General features: G+C 41.7%; 1 protein-coding gene across 2 annotated transcripts; it reads left to right on the forward strand.

Moving 5' to 3' along the window:
• The first annotated feature begins 396 nt into the window (after window positions 1-396).
• On the forward strand, window positions 397-20229 carry TACC3 (transforming acidic coiled-coil containing protein 3). 2 transcript variants are annotated; one of them, XM_071447272.1, is made up of 16 exons: window positions 397-506; window positions 4041-4221; window positions 4360-4505; window positions 6824-7906; window positions 9049-9148; window positions 9608-9800; window positions 10789-10835; window positions 11676-11809; window positions 12433-12544; window positions 13241-13393; window positions 15703-15779; window positions 15870-15913; window positions 16867-17027; window positions 18391-18497; window positions 18702-18822; window positions 20052-20229. In XM_071447272.1, exons 2-16 carry the CDS (start codon window positions 4042-4044, stop codon window positions 20115-20117), a joined length of 2724 nt encoding a protein of 907 aa, XP_071303373.1. In that variant the 5' UTR covers window positions 397-506; window position 4041; the 3' UTR covers window positions 20118-20229. The 2 variants fall into 2 exon arrangements, with proteins under 2 accessions (XP_071303373.1, XP_071303374.1); XM_071447273.1 differs by lacking the exons at window positions 11676-11809; window positions 12433-12544 and having other exon boundaries at window positions 404-506.
• Window positions 20230-22954: the final 2725 nt, after the last annotated feature.

Below are 22954 nucleotides of genomic sequence, written 5' to 3' on the forward strand. Positions count from 1 at the left end.
GAAACGTTTGTGTTGGAAGGAACCTTAAACTCATCTCATTCCAACCTCCCGTCATGGGCAGGGACACCTTCCACTAGCCCAGGTTGCTCAGCGCCCCATCCAGCCCGGCCCTGAACGCTGCCGGGGACGGGGCAGCCTCCGGTGCGGGTCTGTCCGTGGGGACATGGGGCAGCCTCCGGAGCGGGTGTGTCCGTGGGGACACGGGGACACGGTGCAGCCAGCAGGGTTTGTCCCGGGCGGAGCCGCACCCGCACCGCCCGCTCAGCCCCGCGCGGGGGCGGGCTCGGGGGGACGCAACGGTCACGCGTGGCGCTGGCTCCGCCCCCTCCGCAGGACGCTCTTCTGATTGGCGGGCGCGCCCCGAACGCCGCTCCCTCATTGGCGGGCCGGGGCTTCCGTTGGGTTTGAAATCGTGAGGCGGCGGCGGAGTGGCTGCGATCGGTGGTGGGTGTACGGTGCTGTCGCGGCTGAGCGCCCTCAGGGCTCGACCTGGGATCTGCCGGCAGGTATGGGTGCTTGGGGGATCCCGCTGTAAGGTGGTGTGAGGCTGGGGCGAAGTGTTTGGGCTTCCCTTTGTGAGACTGGCTGCTGCAATCTCGGTGAGCTCTCTGTGAGGGAGGGGGAGGGACAGGCTCGGGGAAGTTCGGGCTCTGTAAGCGCTTGAGGCAATGTGGGGCTGGGAGGGGCTATGTCGGCACCTCTTTGTGAGATTGGAGGGCTCGGGGACCGCTCTGGGAGCTTGGGGTGCTATAGGGGTGAGCTGTGGGGCCCCTTTGGGAGCTTGGGGCTGGGGGAGGGTTCAGGGGCCTTTCTGTGACTCTGGAGTGCCGAGGTTGCTCTGTGAGTTTGGGGGAAGGCTTGGTGACCCCTCTGGTCTTGGGATGGTTTGAATTTGATGGGGGGCTGGCTGAGGGCCCCTCAGTGAGCTTGAGGTGCTGTGGTGTTTGGGGAGTTTAGCGACCCCTTCGTGAAATTCATGCTTCAGGTGCTGTGGGACCGGGGCTATCCCCTTGTCTAGGGGCAGCTCTGTGAGTTTCAGATTAAGATATTTGAGGGTTATTTCTGTCAATTTAAGGATGAAGAGAAGGCAGGAACTTGGGGGTACTGGGTGGAGCTCAGGTGCTCCGCCCCACTGAAGTGGGGGGCGAGGTGAGGCTCTTGGGGCCATCTCTGTGTGTTTGCAGGATGGTATGGGGTTGATGGGAAACCCGGGGTGAGACAGGAATAAAGAGGGACCGAGGCAGGGTTGGGTTTTTGGGGTTTTTTTGGAGCTTGTTTTTTTGACTTAAAACATGTCTCGGTGCCATGATGGGCAGGGGTGGACCTGCGGCTCCTTCCCTGGCCTTGCTGCTCCTCCCCTGCAGTCAGGAGAAGGTGATTATGAGAGAGTTGCTTCTCAGGAGAGTGTTTATTTGTTCTGAAGTGAGATATTTGCACTAAAATAAATAAATAAATACATCAGTCAGCTATGTGTTAGTTTGTATGGAAATATTCACAGCACGTACCAATTTGCTTTGCCATCAGCGAGTGCTCTGCATATTGGCTGCTGGAGGAATTCAGAATGATAATTAAGTATAAAAATTCCATCTCTGCCCTGCATGTTCAGTGGCTTTTCAGGCATTTGAGACCACGTTGGTGTTTTGGCTAGTATGTCCTGGAATTTGTTAAACAACAGGTTAGGTTGAAGCACTTTACAAATGATAGTTATCTGAGGATTAATTACCTGATGTCATGTCACTGAATTTATGTCAATTCTTAACTGTAGAATGGCAGGTTCTGGTATGTGCCACATAAATATCCTTCCAAAATAAGGAGCATTTCCATTTTTGTGAACTTTGATAGATCCATGGAAAAGTTTGGCTTGAAAGGGACCTTGAATATCATCTATGTCCAACCTCCCTCACAGGAACATGGACACCTTCCAATAGACCAGGCTGCTCCAAGCCCCATCCAGCCTGGCCTTGAGCTTTGTTTTGCAATGGTGGGAGAACCTTCTGCCTTTCATAATACTTATGTGCCTCAGATGCTGATCACTTCAAACAAAGATATGAATTAGGCCACCCTTTCACTTTGTCACAGCTGCTAGCTAATGAACTTGTGGAATATTATTTGGATCAAATCTTGACTGCAAAATTTTTAAAATAAAACTATTAATTACTTCTAGTATTTTAATCCTAGAAAGAAATTTGATTTTTAGATTTAATATCTAAAGTGGTATATGGTGTCAATTTGCAATTAGCAATGGTGCACAAGTAGCTCAATGACAAAGCTGAAAAAGTCTTTAAACAAACCTCCCCTGCTTATGGAGCTTGTTTTAGAAGGTGTTGACAACTTTACCATATCCTAGGCTTGCTTCTAAAGTAATTACAGTAAAAAATACAATTTGTAAAGATTTGCTTCATCTGTTGTCTCAATTTTAATTTGGAATAAAGGAAAGCCGTGAAGTTCACTTCAAGTTCTACAAGTGGTTAATATAAAAATGCTTAATACAAAGACCAAGCTGAACTGAAGCATTAATATGATGAATAAAGAAGGAATGAAGAAATCGCTAATACTGGCATGCTTTGCATGCCATTGCTTCTGCAGCTATTGTTTGCATTCCATTGCTGATTGAAAGTGCTACTGTCAGGCTTGCAGGCAAAGCAGCTGAATTCTATGGAAAGTAGGAAGCAAATTTTCCCATAGGGATTAATGCCTACATTAATGTGCAGAAATGTTTGCAGGCTTATGTACAGAAATTTAAATACATAGGGGCGAGGAGATTGAAAACATGACTTAAAATTTTCAGTCCAAGTGTTCTTGTTACCTCTTTATGACACTGAAAACAATTGTATGTATAGATTAATCCTGAATATATGATGGAAAAACAGGCTAGGGATTACATGTTTGGTCAAATCAAGCATTTGAGATCACTCAGAATGGTTACACATTGCAGAAAGTCAAAGTCTCTTCCACTTGATACTGGTGATCTTGCACAGGTGATAATACATCAGCTCACATGAAATGAATTGCTTTGACAGCGGTTTTCCAGGTAAATAACTGCACAGGTGTCATTCTTCATGGACAGTGGTTATGCTTAGATCTTCCTTGCCTTCTGTCCAGCTCTTTTTTTTAAAAGCAGCTGTGCATCACTGAGTGATAGTGTTAAACCTTTAAGAACAGCAGTGGCTCCAATGGGAATAAAAAGCAGGCAGAGTTCAAATACTACATGGTGGCTTGCCTGGTGTGTTTTAAATGTGCTTTCTCTCTAGTTCTAGTTTATTTTCATCCTTAATATTAGTTGCAGCCCAGGCTTTAGTTTCAAGTCTTTCACATTAGTACAATTAGACCAGTATTTAACAATCTACTAAAGCTTGTGCATGTCCAGTGTAAGAACAATATTTCAGAAACACCTTTCTCATGATGACTTTTCTCATTTGCATACCAGTAATGTCTATGCTGCAAAGGATTCCTAAGTACTATCTGCTTTACAAGAGCAGCATACGCTCAGTGCAGGAAAAGGCTGATTTGGTTCAGGACTCTGATCCCAAACACACCCTAACTAACCACACTTGTTTCTGCTGTCAGCTGGGGTGCAATGTAGTAATGAGAGCATGGGAGTAGAGAGATGATTGTCATCTCTCATGTGGCCCTTGCAGGAGCAGTTGTGCTGCTCAGCTGGATGCCCTGTCACAGGACACACGGCTGAACGTCACTGCCTGAAGGGGCTGGGAAGGAGGAAACACTGCAGGTGACAGAGCTCCCTTTAGAGCACAGGCAGGCTAGAATGTGAGCTGTAGAAGGCATAATATCAACAATTAGCTTCTCAAGCCCTTACCAAAGCAGAGGGGCTGTAAGTGCTGCTTTTAGGTACTTCAGAGTCTCCTGAGATAGACCTTTCCCTGCGAAGCCCTTCCTTCCATGCTTCCAACTTTCCCTTTGAAGCTGTTAGTCCTGGCTAGCCAGTGCCAGGCTGCCAACTTCTTCCATTATCTCCAAGTGCATCTGGCTGACCACACCCTCTCATTCATGCTGCGGTGCTGTGTGTGTTGATGTCCTAGAATGAGTCTGCAGATTTTAAATGCAGAAAATGGAGAAAACGGAGGAAGCCTTAAGGATGATTTAACAGCGGAAGACTGCGACTTTTTCTTTGTGCCGCCGGAACCCACAGGGAGACCTTCTATTCTCCGCCTGTCCCAGAAAGAAAACTTGCCACCAAAAAGTGGGGGAAAAGTGATGAAGGTAAACTTCTGGTTCTGTATTCTTTTTATTCTTTCTCTTTCTATGAGAGCTGCCACTGAATGCATGTGCTGTTTGGTGTTTGAAAAATACTGTGCTCATATTTTTCCTTTTTCTTTCCCCCCCACCCCTTTCTTAAAGGTAACCTTTCAAACTCCTCAAAGAGATCCTCACACTAGAAAAATTCTGAGTCCTGCTATGACAGACAAACTTCAGACTACTTTTGCACTTGACGACTGCCGTGAAGATGTGGCAGATGATGTTTTATTTGCACCCTCTGATGCTGGGTGAGTCGTGTGTTACCCATCTGGGGCATGCTCAAGTTAACTTTCCCTAATTTAATCCTGGATAGTTAAAGTATAATATTCTATAACAAGATGTAAACTATGCAAGAAGAACAAAATTAAGATTGACCAATGCATGAACTTTTCCAAGGAAAACTGTCATTACTTTTAAGAAATTTTATCTTGATTGTAATATTAGTTATTGAACTTTATTCCTTACTCCTCTGTAACTGATTTCATTAAGGTAGTTTATGGTATGGATAAATAGCTTGAGAAGAAATACTGTAAGAAACAGTCTTGTATTCTCTACTTGATGTAAGGTTTCTGTGTGAGAATACAACTATTCTGAAGCTAAGCCTTAAAATATCTTATCTTGTATGTGAAGTACTATTGTATCTTGAGGAGTAAAATCTAAAGAGATAAATCTTCTGCAGGGTTAGCTTGAATTGACACCTTGAGTCAGAGAGTATGAAGATTTTCTTTAATCTAGCAGCACAAAGTGAATATACCATCAGTCACAAGTGTAAACATGTTTATATGCCTTTATAGTCTAGCAGCCTTAGTCTCAAAGTGGCTCATAATAGCTGTTTGTAGAAGAGCATAAAATCTGTAATGTTTCAATTTGGTGGTGTCATGACAATATTAAATGCAAATTTTGTTACTGCCTTTTAGCCCCCCTTTAAACTAGTATAGACATCTGTAATTCCCACCAGCAAAAAGTTTCAGGTCTTAGTTTTGCCTTCTGCAAGCAAATACACCCTTTTATTTGTTTTTAACTACCCAATACTTTCATTTGATCAGTGTTTTTCTTGTTGGGAGGGGGAGGAAGGGAAAAAGGTAGCAACACTTAAATGTTTAAGTGTATATGTTTGCTTCAAGTGTTTATTTCCATGTACAGTTTAGCTCAGAAAGCTATTTCTGAACTAATCACCACAACTAAATAATGTTATGGTATTTATGCCCCAAATTCATTGTATGCACAAATAAACAAAGATTTAGTACTTATGAAGTTCAAGTGAGTTTAAAGGATCAGCACAGAATTGCTTTAGTTAGGGCATGATTGTATCAATGCACTGCTTGTGCTGAACGTGTCCTCTCTGGTTTTAAAATGTGAGGATTCGTTTGTAACAAATCCGTGAAAGGGCTCCGCGTTGCTGAACGGGGTCACTTTGGCCCGGTCACAAGCGATTGGCGTTCCACGCAGGTGTCTCGCTCCTGACTGGCATTTATTAGGTTAAACGCTGAAGGAGAGTGGGAGGGACCTGAGTAGTCGCAGCCTGGGGCTGAGCTATTGCCGGGAAGAGGTGCTCAAACCGGGTGAGAACAACTTCTTCAGCTCTTACCTCCCTCCTCTGCTTTCGAGTTTATCAAAGTGGAGTTTTTAGTGAGTGGCTTTTAATCATGTTCTGTTCTGCAGCAGATAAGGATGGCATATAGAAATAATAACTTTATGGAGGGACAAAACAATGGGAGGAAATCCTCTTTCAGGAAGTAATGGCTTAACTCTCTGTAGTCTGAGGCTAAGCTTTCAGAAGTTGTGTGGAGTTTGGAGAAATAAAGTGGGCAGCAATAACTTGTGGAATATTCAGCAATAGCGAGTACACAAACTCTTTAACCTTTGTCTTTCACTAGAAAATCTTAACCATTCTCTTACTGGAGAAGTGTTTTCTCGTGTATTGCTCTGCTCTTCACATGTGCTGTTGTACAGAATTTAGAGTGCCTGAAGTTCAGGGTCTGGTTTTGTATGTAGGCCCTCAAAAATCAAATGGTGGTGCATACTTTCAGGGAGTAAAATATTTGCCAGACTGCCCAGACAAAGTAATGACTAGTGTGGGAGGACCTGAATCATGACTTGGTTTGGTCCCAGACTCGAGTCTGTCATGACTCAGATGAATCTGCATGAAGATGGTACCACAAGCTGTGTTTGTTTTTGAGCTGCTGACTGTCAATAACTCCTCCTAAGCAGTGTGTGTTTCACTGCCTGGTGAAAGGGCAGTGTCCAAATGCTGTGCTGGGTGCAGCAGTCTCCAGGGATGACTGGCATGAGGTATCAAGGCTGTGTAGAACAGGTAGCTTAGGAACACTGGCTAACTTCAGGGGTTGTTCTCCCTATGTTTCATAAGTACCAGAGCTCATAAGCCTTGGCTGTTTAGGTGACAACTGAATTTTTGCTGTTATATTTTGCTGTCAGCTGTCATATTGCAAAAAAAAAAACCAAAAAACCAAACTGATTACTCTGACCATGCAAATCTACTTGTGCAAATTTTTCTAATTTCAAACTATGCCTGCAAAGTAACTCTTTTTTTTTTTTTTAAATGCAGCACATGTCAACAAAAGCCTGAAGCTGAAACAAGCAATACACAAATGCCAGAGAAGGTCAGCGTGGCTGCTTACCCAGATGATGAGATGCCAGTGAGGAGTCGAGGTTCCTACAATCTTGATTTTGATAACTTAAATGACATCAATCCTTTTCAAAGTTCAGTACAGTTGCCTCATTCTCCTGGAAATCTGCAAGAGTCTCCTGTAAAAGTATCCAGTAGCCCTGAGAAAACTATTGAAAAAAGTAATGATTCTCTTCTGCAGGATGATGCAGCTCCTTTTGCTTCAACCACAGCAAGTACAGAGTGTTTAAGTGAAGACAAAGCTCTCATCTCTGAAAAGCAATCTGCACTGAGTGAGCTGGAGTCTAACAAATCCAAGCTGTCACCTAAGCAAGCAATTGGTGGCTCTGAGCAGGGTGTGAAGTCTGCTTCCACAGATGCAAGCCAGACTGATAATTCAGTGGTATTAGCAGAGGCACCTACACCTCCTGTGCAGTCACCTGGCAGCTTAGGTCCCAGTAGTTCTGGGGTGAGCAACTCTTTTAAAACTGAGGAATCAAAACTTCAGAATGTTTCAGTAGCAGAACAAGCCTCTGCACAAGAGTCAAAGCCTCGTGAAGAGCTGAGTGTCTCCAAAGAGAAACCTGCAGAAAAGCCTGATGTCACCAAGGCTGGACCAGTAAAACTGGAATTTGACTTTGATAATACCACTGCTAGAAAACCACCTCCTAAGAAACTAGGTAAAAGACCTGGAATTAAGCCACCTTCCAAAAAAATTCCTATTACCAAAACAAAACCAGAGAATACTGAAGAGCGAAGTAAAAGTAATGTGGAGGATGAAATCCCTGTTCCTAAAGCATCTTATCAGTTTGATTGGGACAAACTTGATGATCCAAACTTTAATCCATTTGGAGGAGGCTCTAAAATTTCCACCTCACCCAAGTGTTCTAAACCCAGCCCTCAGAAAGCTCCCCTGCCTGAGGAGCAGGAGAGTGCCTCACCAAGAAGGGAACCTCTTCCAGTGGAGCAGGATAACAGGCCAAGTACCTGTGAAACTCTTGAGAAAGAAGAACCCAAAAATGTGTAAGTGAATCTGTAGCTGAATGCAGGAGCACCTTGAATTCATGTGAGCAAAGTTAGATAGTATCTCAAATTAGTCCACTCCTACTTCTTAGACAGCATCCCTCCCAGGCTGGCAGAGTCTGTTGTAATCTGTAACACAGTTAATGTTGCAACAGGAAAGATCATAATTGGGAAGGAAACTCCTGAGATGACTAGCTTTAGGCAAAAGGTGTTTTTAAGTCTGGGAGAATGGGAGAGAACAGGCTTAGGTGGAAAGAGCATTGTTCAAGGGGTGCTTTCCCCACTTCTCCAAGATTAAAGTGTGGAGAATCAGGTGACTGCTGCTGTCTTTAAATAAAACAGGGAAGTAGGCAGCAGTGTTGTGCATGGTGCAGCATGGGAAGGGATCAGGCAGTTTTGTTCTCTGCTGAACTCTTCTGTTTCTTCCCTGCATGTTCTTTGTATCTAAATGCTATCTCTAGTAAAAAGACCTGGCTCTGAAGCTGCATTTTTCTTGGCAGCACACAGACTTTTTACTGGAGGATGGAATATGTTGTTACCTTTCCTAGAAAGTCTGGTTATTAATGTTACTATAGACGTCAGGTGCTTGCCAGAACTAGACTGGCACAAATTGTTCATTTGACAGAAATGTTTGCACTCTTGCTCCCTGTGTAACATGATCTGTTACTGTTTACCAAGGTGAAAAGTTTACTTACTGCTGACAGCACAAGTGGAGTACTGGGCTTCTCTAATGAAGTTCACACCAATAATCACAACATGGCCTTGGAAAGAGGAGCAGGCTGCTTGTAATTCTGCTCTTAATTAAACAAAGAGCCTATCTTTAACTTGAAAAAAGCAATGAGCCTAACAAATGAAAATAAGAGAGCAGTGTTAAGTGAATAGAAATAAATGATGCTGCTGTGACTTTCTGCTTCCCAGGAAACACTGCTTCTCATGGTGGGAGAGCTTTCTGTCACCTAAGTTGTCACCAGGCAAGACAGTAAATTTACATCCCCACCCTCTGTAAAGTTTCCTGTACTGTGGCAGTAGAACCTCTCAAGGAAGCTACTTTTGTTCAGTTCATCTGATAATACAGAATTTGAACTGTGTGATGTAAATACTGATTTTTTTTTTTTTTTATTTATTTTGTTTGTTTTCTTTAGGGAAATTGTTGAGCAGAGTGTGGTAGAAGACATGCCAAAAGCTCAAGAAGAGAAGCCAGGAGTTCAAGCAGAAACTGAACTTCCAGGAAAAAGAGAAGTGGTAAGGTATAGGAAAGACAGACAGATCTTACAAAGTTGTTCCATGAAACAGAGTTTCTCTGGCTTAATGACTTAATCTTGTGAAAGCTATTTCTGATATTTTGTCTAAGAATTGGTGGGTTTATGCATCTTCAGCAGCTCTAGAAGGAGTGTCAGCTGTGAAGACCTGTGTTTTGAAGGTAACATCAGAGACAGTCAAATTGGTGCCTTGGTGTTTAGTATCTTTTTTGATCAGCAATTGCATATAAGGACAAACATAAAGGTGTGGCTTCTAGAAAAGTGGCTCCTGAGCTGTGCTCACTGTTGGTAGTTTAATTTTTATGCTTGTGAATTCTTGTTTTATTATATTGGCTGCCCAGTTAGTTCATGACAAACCAATTTGATCATTAAAATGATTTTCATTACATTTAAAAATAATTATTTTAACAATTAAAAGGATTTTGGGTTTTTTTTTTGTCAGGAGAAGCAAATGAGCCCATCTAAAACGTCTCCAGCTAAGGTTGTCCCCTCTCAAGATAATTTGGTTTCTACTGACAGTGGAAAAATGGCAATGTTTGCAGAAGAAATTAAACCTAGTTCCCCTAGAATTGAAGGAACAGCAAATGAGACAGCTGGTGCTGAACCTGAAGAGCTCTTCAGACCATCATCAGAAGGTAAGGGCATTTCTTTCAAACAGACTGAAAATGTATTGTTTCAGTAATGTGTATAGATATTTTTCTGCTTAAGTTCTATTATGGATAGTTTTCTCTCTCATTCTGCCCTTCTGAAAGGACTCCAGACCCCACAAAGACTAGCAGTGCTGGGAAATGTATCTAAGCCTATTTCTAACTTCCTCTGGTTTAACCTAAGTTCAAAAAGCTGGCTATTAGAATTCAGTGGCCTGTGAGGATGGGAATTTAGGCTGGTACAGAAACTGTCTTTTTAGAGTTGCAGTGGCAGTTTCTGGGCTGAAAATTTGCTCCCTTAAAGTAATTTCTGGTGTTAAGGGCTTTGTAAACTGAGAGCTTGAGAGCTGTGCAGCTGTGTTTGTGAGCCTTGTAGGTTACTGCAGGCCTTAGCACTACTGGTTTCATATTGCAGTGAGTGATCTTCCTGACAAGGATGCTTGTCTTGAGAGCTTCCTACATGGCTGTGATTTAACCACTTGGAAGGGTTATTCCTGGTAGGAGCATGGTGTGGAAGGATGAGCAAATGGTTGGGCTGCAGCTCAGTCTGTCATTACCTTCACATTGGAGTGGAATTGCTGTATTGGGAAATGGTTATAACTTCATCCTTCAAATCTGAGCTGTGTACTAATTTTAATGGTGAGATTGGCAATCTTGCTCTTTCATGGGGCATTGTGTGTAACACAACATCTGAGTGTACTTGTCCCTTCAGCCATAGAACCACACAAGTTCCACTGTGTGTTAAATCCTACCTATTCTTACAAGTGCCTGGGAACAAATGGAAGTTGTCAGTTTGCGTAGTTTAGAGATATTTGCTTTTTTCAGGTCTGGATAGAAAGATATTTTAACCAATGAAGAGCTAGAAGTCATGAGACTGAGAGAGAGCAGGGATTTGCTTTATACGTGTTTGTTTCTGTCTGTGGTAGGACAATTTGGCAGTATTGCATCTTCATTGTATTGTTTCCTCATTTTCCAGTTTTTGGAATGGGCATAGACTATCTGGAACAGTTTGGGTCTTCATCAGTAAGTATGACATTAAATATTTTGTTTACCTTCCTGGCAGTGTGGAGAGGAAAGCAAAGATGAAAGTGTCAAGCCTTAAATGTTTTCATGAATTAACTTCACTTTGAGTTGTCCACAGAAATTGTCATTTATTCCAAAGGAATGTGATGACAAGGCTGGGAAGGGGGTGATGGTGCAAGGAAATGCAGTTATAACCAATTTAACCAAAAATCAGTGGTCTCTGGCTGTCAGTGTGCAGTGTGCACCTGAAACTGAGGTGAAGGATGTTTCACTTCTGGCCAAAACTGCTAGAAGATGATGCTTTAAGAGTACAGATCATTGTTTCAAAAACAGTTTTTCTAATCTCTTTTTCTTTATGGCCAGTTTCAGAAATAATGTCTCTAAGTGGGGCTTGTCATATTTTAATCTGTTCAGTTTAGTTATTCTTACTGTTATTCTGGACCCAAGCAGGAGAATCTCTGAACAGCGAATGCACTGAATTGAAATTGTTTTAGTAATGCTGTGTTTGTCCTTATGATTTTATAAGGGAAGAGAAAATGGCATACACTGGTTTTTCAGCTTATAATACTCTTTCCCTGTGTCTTCTAGTTTGGAATAATAGTTCATTAATGTTTGCTCTTTTGATTCAGTCTGTGAGCAGATTGAGCTCTTCTGATATTACATAAGGACTTAAGTATGTGGGCACAGAGTTCTCTTATGTAATTTTCCTCCTGAGAACAGTGCTCTGGCCACTGAAGAATAGGCTCACCCACTCTTCAGAGGATTATTTGTGTGTGGGTGGGATGTGTGTGTTGAGCTCTGAAGCAGATCTGTCAGTTTATGCCTCTTTTCCCCCTTCAGTTCAAAGAATCAGCCTTGAGAAAACAGTCACTGTATTTGAAGTTTGACCCCCTGTTGAGAGACAGTCCAAGAAAACCAGTTTATGGTACTATTGAATCAAGTGAGAGTATCATGACAGCTCCATCTCAGCCTGGGTAGGTATTGACTTAGTGCATAAAATCAGAGTTGTTTAGCTTAGAAAAGACCTTTCAGATTGTCAACTCCAACAGTTAACCCAGCATTGGGAAGTCCACCACTAAACCATGTCCCCAAGTGCAACATCCACACATCTTTTAAATAACTACAGGTCTGGTGACTTGCCTGTTCCAATGCTTGACCACCCTTTCAGTGAAGACATTTCCCCTAATATCCAATCTAAACCTCCCCTGGTGCAATTTGAGGCTGTTTCATCCAGCCTTGTTCCTTGGGAGACCAACCCCCATGTCACTACAAACTCCCCTCAGGTGGTAGTGGAGAGTGAGAAGGTCCCCCTGAGCCTCCTTTTCTCCAGGCTGAGCCCCCTCAGTTGCCCCTCATCAGATTTGTGCTCCAGACCCTTCCCCAGCTCTGTGCCCTCCTCTGGATGTGCTCCAGCACCTCAGTGTCCTTATAGTGAGAGGCCTGAAACTGAGCACAGGATTCAAGGTGTGGCTTCACCAGTGCTGGGTACAGGGGGACAACCACTGCCCTGGCCTCTGGACTGACTGCTGCTGGTACAAGAGCTTTGCAAAGAAAGACAACACTTGAATTTAATGGTGTTATGTTTGTTCATTTTTAGTCCTGTTGCTGATTTAAGTAATGTGCCTGAGGAAGCTGGAAAGCCTCTAGTGAGTCTTGAGAGTGAAGAGAAACCAAAAGGACTAGATCTTCTGGGGACATTTACCACTTCTGTAAGGGTGTCTGGAATGCTATCAGGTTTCATGTTGATAGTTTAGAAAGGGGATAGACTAGGTTCTGAAGTTAAGACTTAGGCAGGTATTTTAGGGATTGCAGAATCTGATAAGTCTTTTCTTAAATGATTGTTTTTAACCAGGTTGGATACTTATTTATATGGAAGTTGAACTTTGTGAGGAACATTCTCTTAAATATTAGAAGTATTTTATGGAAGCTGATGCCATTGCACACGGTCTAAGGGAATTTGAGCTGTTTTTAAGAATGCTCTAGTCAAGCAGTCTTTTTTATGCAAGTCAAGCTACAAAAGGCAAGCTATGTTTTGTAATTGCATTGGTGGGGTGAAAAGCACTTAGGTTAAACTGGATGCTCTTGCATCTATGGTTTATAGTTTGAACAGATCTGCCTGCAGTAGCTCATTCTGAAATTATCTCTTTTGCTTGTGAGGAACAGCCTGGTGTCATCTGCTTTGTTTCATAGCTGTAATTGGTGGGTAGCAGTTTTGGTTCTACCTTATAGGTATTTCTTAGAGCTATGTAGTCAACTTCAAGGTAAGAAAGTTTTATGCTAACAAAGTTGTGGAGGTACCTGGTGTGTTTAAGTGAGATACATTGACTTAAAATAACATGCATGCACCTAATCAGTAGTATGACAATGGAATCTGTTGAAACTTTGCATTTTTCTTTTCTTTATAGGATGCTGGTCCCCTAATTCCAGACTCCCTGAGTAGTCATGTTCCTCCAGTCCATTTTGCTGCTTCTACAAACACTGCAGTGGATGCTATTATAGATGTGCTAAAATATAGCCAAAAAGACATGGATGCAGCTGTTGAACTGGTGAAGAGAGAGGTATGGTGGCCCTTCCAAAGCAGAACTTGGCAGAGCCTTGGAAGGTCCTTTTGTTTGGATTATCTGGGATAAATCTCTACTTTGCAGTTTTTCTTGTCATACTTGACATAAGTTTGTCATTATGAAAAGCTTGCTGTGGACTTGATGGGTTCTGTAGGTATAGAACTTTTTAGAGCTAACACTTAGGGAAATAGGACAAACTTCATTACTAGTCAGGTTCTGCCTTATATCTGGTCACTATTAAAAGGCACCTGTTATCAGGTGTTATCAGATGGGATAGTTAGGCTTAATATCAGTCATCTGGGTACTTATTCAACAAGCAGGAATACATTTTCATGCCAATGGAAGAGAGTGACTTATGTAACTCCCCTAAGACAAGATAAAACTGTAGTGCCAGTTCAGTGCTATGATCAGTTCTTTTCTTGTGGGACCTGAATGCACGAGAGCATGTCCAGCTGATAAAGTGAAGGTGAGGTCTGGAGCTCACTCCAGAGGACAAAGACATTAGTGAAGGAGGAAGAAGAAGTAGTTGGTAAGATTTTAAGCCTGTGCTATAATTGCAGAAATTGCCTTTAAAAGCCCATCTGCTGACTGATGCAAGAAGACATATATCCACTTACTTCAGCAACTGGAGTACTCAATTCATTATGACTTCTGAGTTATGTTACCTTACAAACACTAAATAATGTAAGAGGAGCATTTAAGCATAAATGTCCTTAAAGCTAATTGTATCACTTCAGCAAAAGATGGAGCTTCCAAAATTGCTGACTGCTGTACTGCAGGCAGTGGCACTAGGGACACCAAACAAGGATGACCTGTGATTATTTGCTGCTTAAGTTCTTTTGTTTTAGAGTACAGAGATAGTGGCTTTTGTAGGAATAACTTTTACTTTCTGTCATTTAGGAGGTGACTTTCACTCAGCATATTGTCTAGTACAGGAAAATAAATGTGGCTTTGACAGGGGACAGCTTCTAGTTCATTGATGTAAAACTAAGAACCTATATAATAGCAGGGGGTTAAGCTTGTGTAATATCATTAAAATGCTACTCTTTCCTGTTGGAAAGAACTACTTTAAACCTGCAAACACTGTTGTAGGTGTGACTGGGTGACTCCAGCTATGTCACTTAAATAAAAAGGCCTGGAATTGCAGTATCAACCTGAAAGGAAGACAGGCTAAACTTCAATTTTTTTTTCCATCTGTGAAACAGCTCAGGAGTAGGAGGAAAGTGAAAACCTGTTTTCCTTCTGAGCAAATACAGGACTTAGGAAAGCCTGCTTTTTTTGGGGTCTACTGAAACCTTTTTGAGCTTGCACATGCAAGTTTCTAACTTGTTTCTATCTTCACATACCTTTGCTTTTGTAATATTTTTTTCCTAGCTTAGCTATCACTCCTTCTCTTAATAGTACATTCTGTTTTTGCTAGTGTCCTGCTTCCTGTCACCTGAAATACTGCAATATATCTAAAATTAGATTCCTTTAAAATACTGAAAAATCAGTGTACTACAGTTTACTATGTAGTTTTGTGACAAAACTAGCAAACTAGCAGTAATCATGTGCTTCTACTTTCTCTTTGATATTTTTTAAATTCCAGGTCATTTTATGTGTTTTGAGCCTCTTGTCTTTGAAGGCCTCCCACAGTGCAGTCAGCTCTGTGGTTACAGCTCTTAAATTGTTATGGAGCTTGCACAGAGTGTTTAGCAAAGGGTATTTGTGCTGCTTAATTCTGTTACTGTGAGCTCTGCTTTAGTTTAGCTGATGTGGAATAGGTATCATTATTCTCAAATGAATTGAGGCATCTTTTAATCTTCCCCCTTTCCACTTTCCCTAATTTAGTGTTGAGTAAAAGTTACTGCAAAGAGCAATTTGATCTTGAACAGGCTTCTGGTATTTGTTTTCTCATGTGTTAATATTAGCAGGTTTGTGAAGTGCTTTTTTTGTCTGCCCTGTAAATAAGAGGGAAATGTGTGTCACTTGAGAAATGTTCCTTGGCCCATTGTGTTCTCTAAGGTTATAGTCTACACAGACACTGGGTAAGAGGTTGGTTGGCTGAGTTGACTCTGATCTTGCCACTTGAACAGATACTGGCAATGTGCTGGGAATCATATATACAAAATCTATGTATTAATCTAAATTTTATTTGAGTCAAGTTTGTAATTAAACAATTTTGATTCTGTTAAGCAATTAGAGCTTATTTCTCTCTCTGTATTAAGTTAAAGTTATAGCCAAGTTGTCCTACAGACTGTTTCTAGTATCAAATCTTTTATCTCTTTTTGTGCAAAAAGTAAAGGCTTACCTTTTCACCCTCAAAGGTTCAAGAGAAAGAGCTGGAGATTGAGAAATGGAACCAGAAGTATAATAAGCTTCATACAGAATACAAAGAAATGGGGTATGAATCTGTCCTGACTTTTATATCTACTTAGTTATTCCAGATACATTTTCTAACTTATGTTCAACTTTTCTTTTTCATGGTTTTTAGAAAAATAGTTGCTGAATTTGAACAGACAATAACACAAATTATGGGTAAGTTCCCTATTTACATTTTGAGTGCCTTGGGGGGCTGGGATGTGCTTAGCCCAGAGTTACTAAATGAGGTTAGTACTCCTTCACCTCTGACATTAATATTTCAAGTGCTTCCAGGATAAGTGTAAGGTTTAAGACAAGATAGACTCACAATTTTATGCATATCCATACAGACATGATATCAATTGATAGGTAATCATGACTTTTTGAATCAGGTGTGAACACAACTTTTTCTTATTCTTCACTGGAGCTGTTGGTTTTTTAAATCTGGCAGATCCAGTTGTCAGCACTCTGTTTGATTGTTTACTCTCTGGCATCATTTAAGTGGCAAGGTATCACTAGAAGTTCTTGCTGGACAGATTTGGCCTTTTGCCTAAGTCAAGTTTGTGCCTTCAAAACTAGGAAAGGCATGCAGTGAAGCTCTTGTCTAGTTGCACTTTCTTAGCTCAAAGCTGAATTAGGCACATCTGGGCCAGCTCTTTTGTGCTCCTCTAAGGCCATGGGAAACATAGCTTGGGTGTACTACCCAAACCTCTTCTGAAGGTCTGCTGTGCTAGTCTGACTTGTTATCCCAGTCTCCTCCAGATCTTCCAGCTGCTGTGTATGTTTAATGAAAAATATTTTTGGATCCTTGCTTCTATCACAACATTCAAGGCTCCTATAACAGTAAACTCTAGTGGAGTATTTTGACTACAGTGCAGGAGAAAAAATGCTTTTGGCAAGCACATGGTCATGGTGTTTAATGGCTTTAAGTTTGGTGTGAGGAAATATGTAACCGAGATACAAAGACTTCTTAAAAGCACAGACATGGTGTCCTTACAGGTGAGAGGCCATGTTATGGAACCCTTGTAAGGGGAAGAATTGAAGGTGTGGGGATTATCTCTCTGTCTGTACTGTGGAACTGGTTTTATGCTAAAGCAATGACTCTCATGGATTAACTCCACTTTCTCTAGAGGATGCTCAGAAGCAAAAGGAAGCCTCAAGGAAAGAAATACAGAAGCTGATGGAAGAGAAGCAGCAGGCTATTTCAGATCTGAACTCTATGGAGAAGTCCTTCTCTGAAATCTTCAAGCGACTTGAGAAACAGAAAGAGGTGTTAGAGGGTTACCACAAAGTAAGATGATTTAATGCAAATAATACTCTTCACTAAATTTCATTTATTTTGGGAGAGGAAATGGTGAAATTTCTAGAGCAGCCATTAATTAGGTAGTATAAGGACTACCTAAAAAGGTGAAAACCAATATAAGGACTACCTAAAAAGGTAAAACCACGTGCTAAGTTGTTTATTCAAAGATTATTAAAAAAACTACTAATTTGTTGTATTTAGTGACTGACTTAAAGTAAGATAATACCTTAGAAGGCAAAGTTTCTTCAAACAGAAGTGATCTGTTTTCTTGCTGCAGCACATCTTTTTTTGCTAATCGTAGAGATACTCTCATGTGGCAGCTGCTGCATAAGAGCAGCTTGTTTCCCCTACACCATATTGAATGGATGCTGGAGAGGATGTGCAATTATAAGTCAGAATAATAGATTATTAGGTGCTCCCTTCTAAGATGCTTGTGGCTTTTTTCTAAAGCTAAAGTCAAGCCTTTTTCTGCAGCTTCTTCAGAGGCCGGAGGAAAGAAGGTAATGAGTATAAGCTATGGTTTCTTACTCATGAAATGCCTGAAAATTGATTCAGTTGGTGCTTTAAAAAGTGCCTTCAGATTTTTTCATTCAATTATCTTTTAATGTCCCTGTTTACTAAAACTCAGAAACTAGTCCCTTAGAAGTTTCATGCTAGTCTAGGTTTTAGAAACAGGCATAGTGTCTGTTAAAACTTCAGTTTCTTCTTTGCTAACATGTCAGGCTTCCTTCATCTTATGTCCCTTCCATCTCCACCCTAAGTTCAGGAGCCCTTTCCTTAGCATGGAGATAAACATTGCTTGGAGACACAATTACTAAATTCAAGGCCTACAATTAGTAGAGTCCTAGCAATTGTTTCAAACAGTTCCAACTTCCTACAATGGCTAATAAAATATCTTTGTAGTGTGACTGCCAAGGTAACTTCCTTGCTGTTAGTGTTGGATTTTTTTATATCAGGGTCCAAAGCCTGAATGTTTCTGTGGGTTCTTTGGAAAAGTTGGATTTCTAGCTATTCTTGTGACATTTGCAACTTAATACAAAGCTGATTTAAAAAAAATGGAGCAAACCAAAACCAATTAGTGACTGTTGTTTTAGTGGCCTTCTTTTACTAGAGTTTGCTACTGAATAATTTATTGGGGGCAAATATGGTGAATAAATGTCTGCAAAGTTAAGACAGTTGAAAGGAAGCATTTTAGTCCATATAGGCCTGTGGGATTTCATAGTTGTTTCTGTAACTGCAGTGAGCAAATACTGCCCCTCAGGTGTAGTCAAATAACCCCTTTGTCAGGTGGGGAAACTCCTCCCTCTACTAGCTTAAACAACTAACTGAACTTCTTTGGGTTTTGGGACAGAATGAAGAAGTTCTGAAGAAATGTGCAGAAGATTACTTGGCTAGAATTAAAAAAGAGGAGCAGAGATACCAGGCACTGAAAGCACATGCTGAAGAAAAGCTGCAGCAGTAAGTACCATGTAAAAAAGCCAGGTACCAGGAATGGCATACATAGTTTTCACAGTAGCTGCAGAATGTGGTTCAATAGTGCCAAAACTTGGCTTAAACATACATCATTTACTAATTAATCTCAAGTACAAGCATCTAATGTGATTCTGAGAGGTCTGCTTGCTGTCTGAAGGGAATATAAACACCATCTTGTGCCTGTTTCAGAGCCAATGAGGAAATTGCTCAGGTCCGCAGCAAAGCGAAGTCAGAGACTGCAGCACTTCAAGCCACTCTGCGCAAAGAGCAGATGAGGATCCAGTCTTTAGAGAGGAGCCTTGAACAAAAGGTCAGTCATGACACCATGGCTGAGTCTACTCAAGCTATTGCCTTGGACTCAGTTAAGAACTCCCTTGCATCAGGGCTAGGAGGAGCCTTGCTAACTGTGCTGGTTTTGATGGCTGCTCTCCTGGCAGGCTTTGGGAAATTAGCACTGAGACCTGACATAAGTGTCATGTCAGGACTTGTCTGTATGTTTAGATTTTTTGGAGCACAAGGTTCATTTCCAAACCAGTCTGGGCTCCTGTGTCAGGAGGTTACTGAAGGAGGTGGTGACTAACAGTTACACATGGTGCAGAGCATAATCTGGGAGTAAATTTGAATAACTGTCTGGCTCAGCTTGTTCATGAACATGACTTGTAAGCTGTTAGCACATATTTAACTGTATGTGACTCAAGATTTCAATGTTGTTCAGGCCATTAGTCCTTGTACTTTATCTTGTTTCATATTCCATAGGTAAAGTCTTAGAATGTTTTGTAAAGGCATAGCCTTTGTTGTAACCCTTCAAAGGAATAAGCTTTTTGAAGATTAAAAGTCACTGCTGGAAGTGCATGCTGTTAGTTTTACTGCATCATTGTTGTTGCTGCCAATATTGAAGACTCAAAAATTGATAATGCTGGCAGATTCCTATTATGGAAAAAACCATATTTGTGAGTCTTCAGATTTATGGCTGAAGTTTGCATAGCAGAGGAAACAGTAGGCCTGTAACTGGAGAGATGAGACAAGCCATTTAACACAGAACTAGGTTTGGTCTTGTCATAAATACAGTAACACTATAAGAGGTCTTATTAAAATGGTTTAACTGTTCCATGAGGAATTCTACAAACTGGAAATTGTCACATGTCAGTAAAAGTATCAAGGCATCATTTTGCAGAGTCTTTCTTGTGAAGATTAAAATCTAAATTGTCCATGTCCTGAATTTTGGTGTACCTAACAAAGGCTGAGCCCCAAAAGCCTTGTTTCCTTGGATCAGTTGGTCTCCACGTGTTATGGGAATGTCTGTGGAAGAAGCAGAAACAGTACACTGGATTTCATTTCTCATTTCCTGAGGCTCCTAAGGATGCCATGTGATCTTTGGCATAGTAGACTCTCCTTTACATTAAATTTGCATGAGCCACCATCATGTAAATGGACTTCCTATTGCATATACTGGCAAACAGGACTTACTGCAATCAGCTCACTATGAGGTTCTAACATAGTTTGGACATACCTGAAACTCACTCTTTTTTTCTTCCACAGACTAAAGAAAATGATGAATTAACGAAAATCTGTGATGACTTGATCTTGAAGATGGAAAAAAATTGATATCTTAACTGTCTTGTAAATATGTTTATTTTCTCTGACTTGCTGTCTTGTGTGTTCATTCACTTTTTTAATGTATGTGGGGAAAAAATAAAATTCTTGATTCACACTTCCATATTGTTGGCTGTATCTTTTGTAGGAAACATCTATTAACTTGTTAACTGGAAGCAGCAATTAAACACAATGTCTTTCATAGCATTTTCACACATTGCTCAAAGGAAAAACTTTTAATCAGTGTACCTTCAGTCTGTGCCCTGTATAAGGACTTCAGAGTGCTATACTCCTGACCTGGCTTTGCTGGGGAGGGTTGCTATGGGCATTGTCTCTATTTTGCCCTTGCTGCTCTTTCACTTAAGGCATTCCAGAGTTACCAGACTGAAGTAAAACTGAACCTGCACAAATGCTATACAGTATTTAGTAATGTAAAAAGATTTGGAGCTTTGGTTTGTGGGTTTGGGTTTTTATTATTAAGAGGAGCTGGAGTGATTTTGTTTTTGCAAATCAGCTAAGCAGAGGGTTTGATGGCAGGACTGATTGCTGCTCTCCTTCTCTGGGGTTTTCCATGTCATTAGTCTGTCTGACACTCTTGGCTATAAAATGTTCAGTCAATCTCCCTGGCCCTGCCTGTAGTGTGGAGAGCCTTGAGAGCTGTGGGCTGCAGGTCACAGGCCATGATGAAATCAGCCCTAGGCAATAGCAGACATCTGGGATAAGCTGTTATTACCTGGCAGACAGCAGGATTGTCTCAGTGCAAGCTACAGCTTCTGATTTCTAAAATTACTTGGGAGGTATTCCCCTGCTGCCCTGACTTGTAGGTGCATCTCCCTCAGAAGGGCTGTTGCTGCTGACTGTGCTGAGCTGCACTTGGAGCCCTTCCCTTAAATCAGGGTGGTCTGCTGGGCAGGTGGAAAAATGAGCAGCAGTGCCTTCAAGTCCAGAGTCCACTCCTCTGTGAGGCAGCTCCTGCTCAGTGTAGGTAGCAGGAACTCCCTATAGATCAAAGCTAGTTAATAAACATGCTTCAGGTTTGTGATTTGTGGGGTTTTCTTTGTGATTCCTGCACTAATGTGAGAGGGGGACAGCAGTGGCAATGATATTAAATGCCTGGCTCTTGTGGGAGTTGTGCTGTACTTTTTAACTTACAGCTTAGGAAAGTGGCAGGTGGAAGAGGAGAAGAAATAGCCATAGAAGAGTACACAAAACCAAAGTTCACTATTCCCTGCCACAGCTTCAGACTGTAGGATGCCCTTGGGCTGTTCCTTGGTAAATAACCATATTTATGAGATGGTGAGGTCTCTGGTGTTGAGATGACCCTGAGGTGTTAGAAAGTCTCTTTTTCCCAGCCCCAAGACTGAAGAAGTCGAGATTCCTTGGCTCTCATTCTCAAGGTTGTTTATTTGCTCTTATCTAATACATTGTCTTTCTGACCTGCTGAGGTCTGTCTGGCAGGTTGGGTTGAGGCACACTGACTGCCCTCAGGACAGTGTTACTGTTTTATACTAAAAACTACGTGTACTTTATTTATAACAATTTTCCAATACCTATCACCTATGTTTAACAGTCTGTCTCTACTCTAAACCAATCCAAAAGTGCCACTAGCACAGCAGAAGATGGAGGACCAGAAGGAGAAACACAGGACATGCCCAGGTTCCTCCATCTTTGCCTCTTGGACCCCCATTCTAAAAGCCCCAAAATCCTACTTTTCCACCCTGTGATAAATTCACTAACATTCTACTCAAACTCTTGTGGCTTGTAACTCCTCATACAAAGTTGATAATTTTTTCCACGGGCTAAAATCAAAGGCACGGGTGTCTTTGACTCTGTGCCAAAGTCTCTGAGCCCCCTCCCAGAGTCTTGAGTCCTCCAGGGCAGCCAGAGGAATGTCCTGGGCTCTGACAATGAGAAATATTGTACTTGGTCTAATTTGGAAATGTCTTAGTTATGGAAACAGATTTTCACTAGATTTGCAATGAAATGGTTTGAAAGGGACGTCAAGATCATCTCATTCCAACCCCTGGTCATGGGCAGGGATGCCTTCCATGAGACCAGGTTGCTTGGAGCTCTGTCCAGCCTGGCCTCGAACACTTCCAGGGGTGAATTATCCACGGAATCTCTGGGCAACACACGAGGCTGGCACCGGAGCTGCTGCTTCTATTAGGCTACAATTAGCAAAGGTTCAGCATTCAGCCCCAGAGGCCAGAGCTGAGCTTTGCTCCCTGGTGTTGGATCATTGCTGTGGTGTGATGAGCCAGACTGCTCTGGGGGATTGAGTGATTGGCTGCAGCTGCTGTTCTACAACAGATCAATGTGTGCTGCAGGTTCACTTTGTACATTGTGCATAAAAAGAGGGCAGCAAAGGGCAGAGCGTTTCAGGGATAAATGGATATTTACTAGGGATAAGCCTGCAATCCTAAATATTTCCACAAGATGTAGCTGCTGCTCTGTGAAATAGAGGCTTTATGGGGTGGTGCTTTATGGTGTCAGAGCTGGAGGTTTCCCCTCTTCTCGAGTTGTGCTTAATGCTAGTAAGACAATTGCTTTTATGCATTTCTGTTGGAATGGATAAAGAGCTGCACAGGGATGTATGATAAATAGTAAACTGTAAATAGTGACAATGCTCTTTGGAGATTTTGTGCTACAGGTGGCAAAGCATTACACCACTTGTGTACCTTTAGGAAACTGCTGCATCAGGGAGCACTGGGCTCTTCCTTACCTTCCTGTATTCTTTCAGGGTAAAATGACTTTCTACTCTTCCCCCTAGCTTTCTGTTATTTATGCAGCATATCTCTGGTCCAGTTTGCTGGGTGAAGAGAGGGGAGACTTAAAATGTATTTTGTTGT

The sequence above is a fragment of the Agelaius tricolor genome, unplaced genomic scaffold (genome assembly GCF_023055355.1).
Source record: "Agelaius tricolor isolate 1412-34295 unplaced genomic scaffold, bAgeTri1.0.p SCAF_24, whole genome shotgun sequence".
NCBI lineage: Eukaryota > Metazoa > Chordata > Aves > Passeriformes > Icteridae > Agelaius > Agelaius tricolor.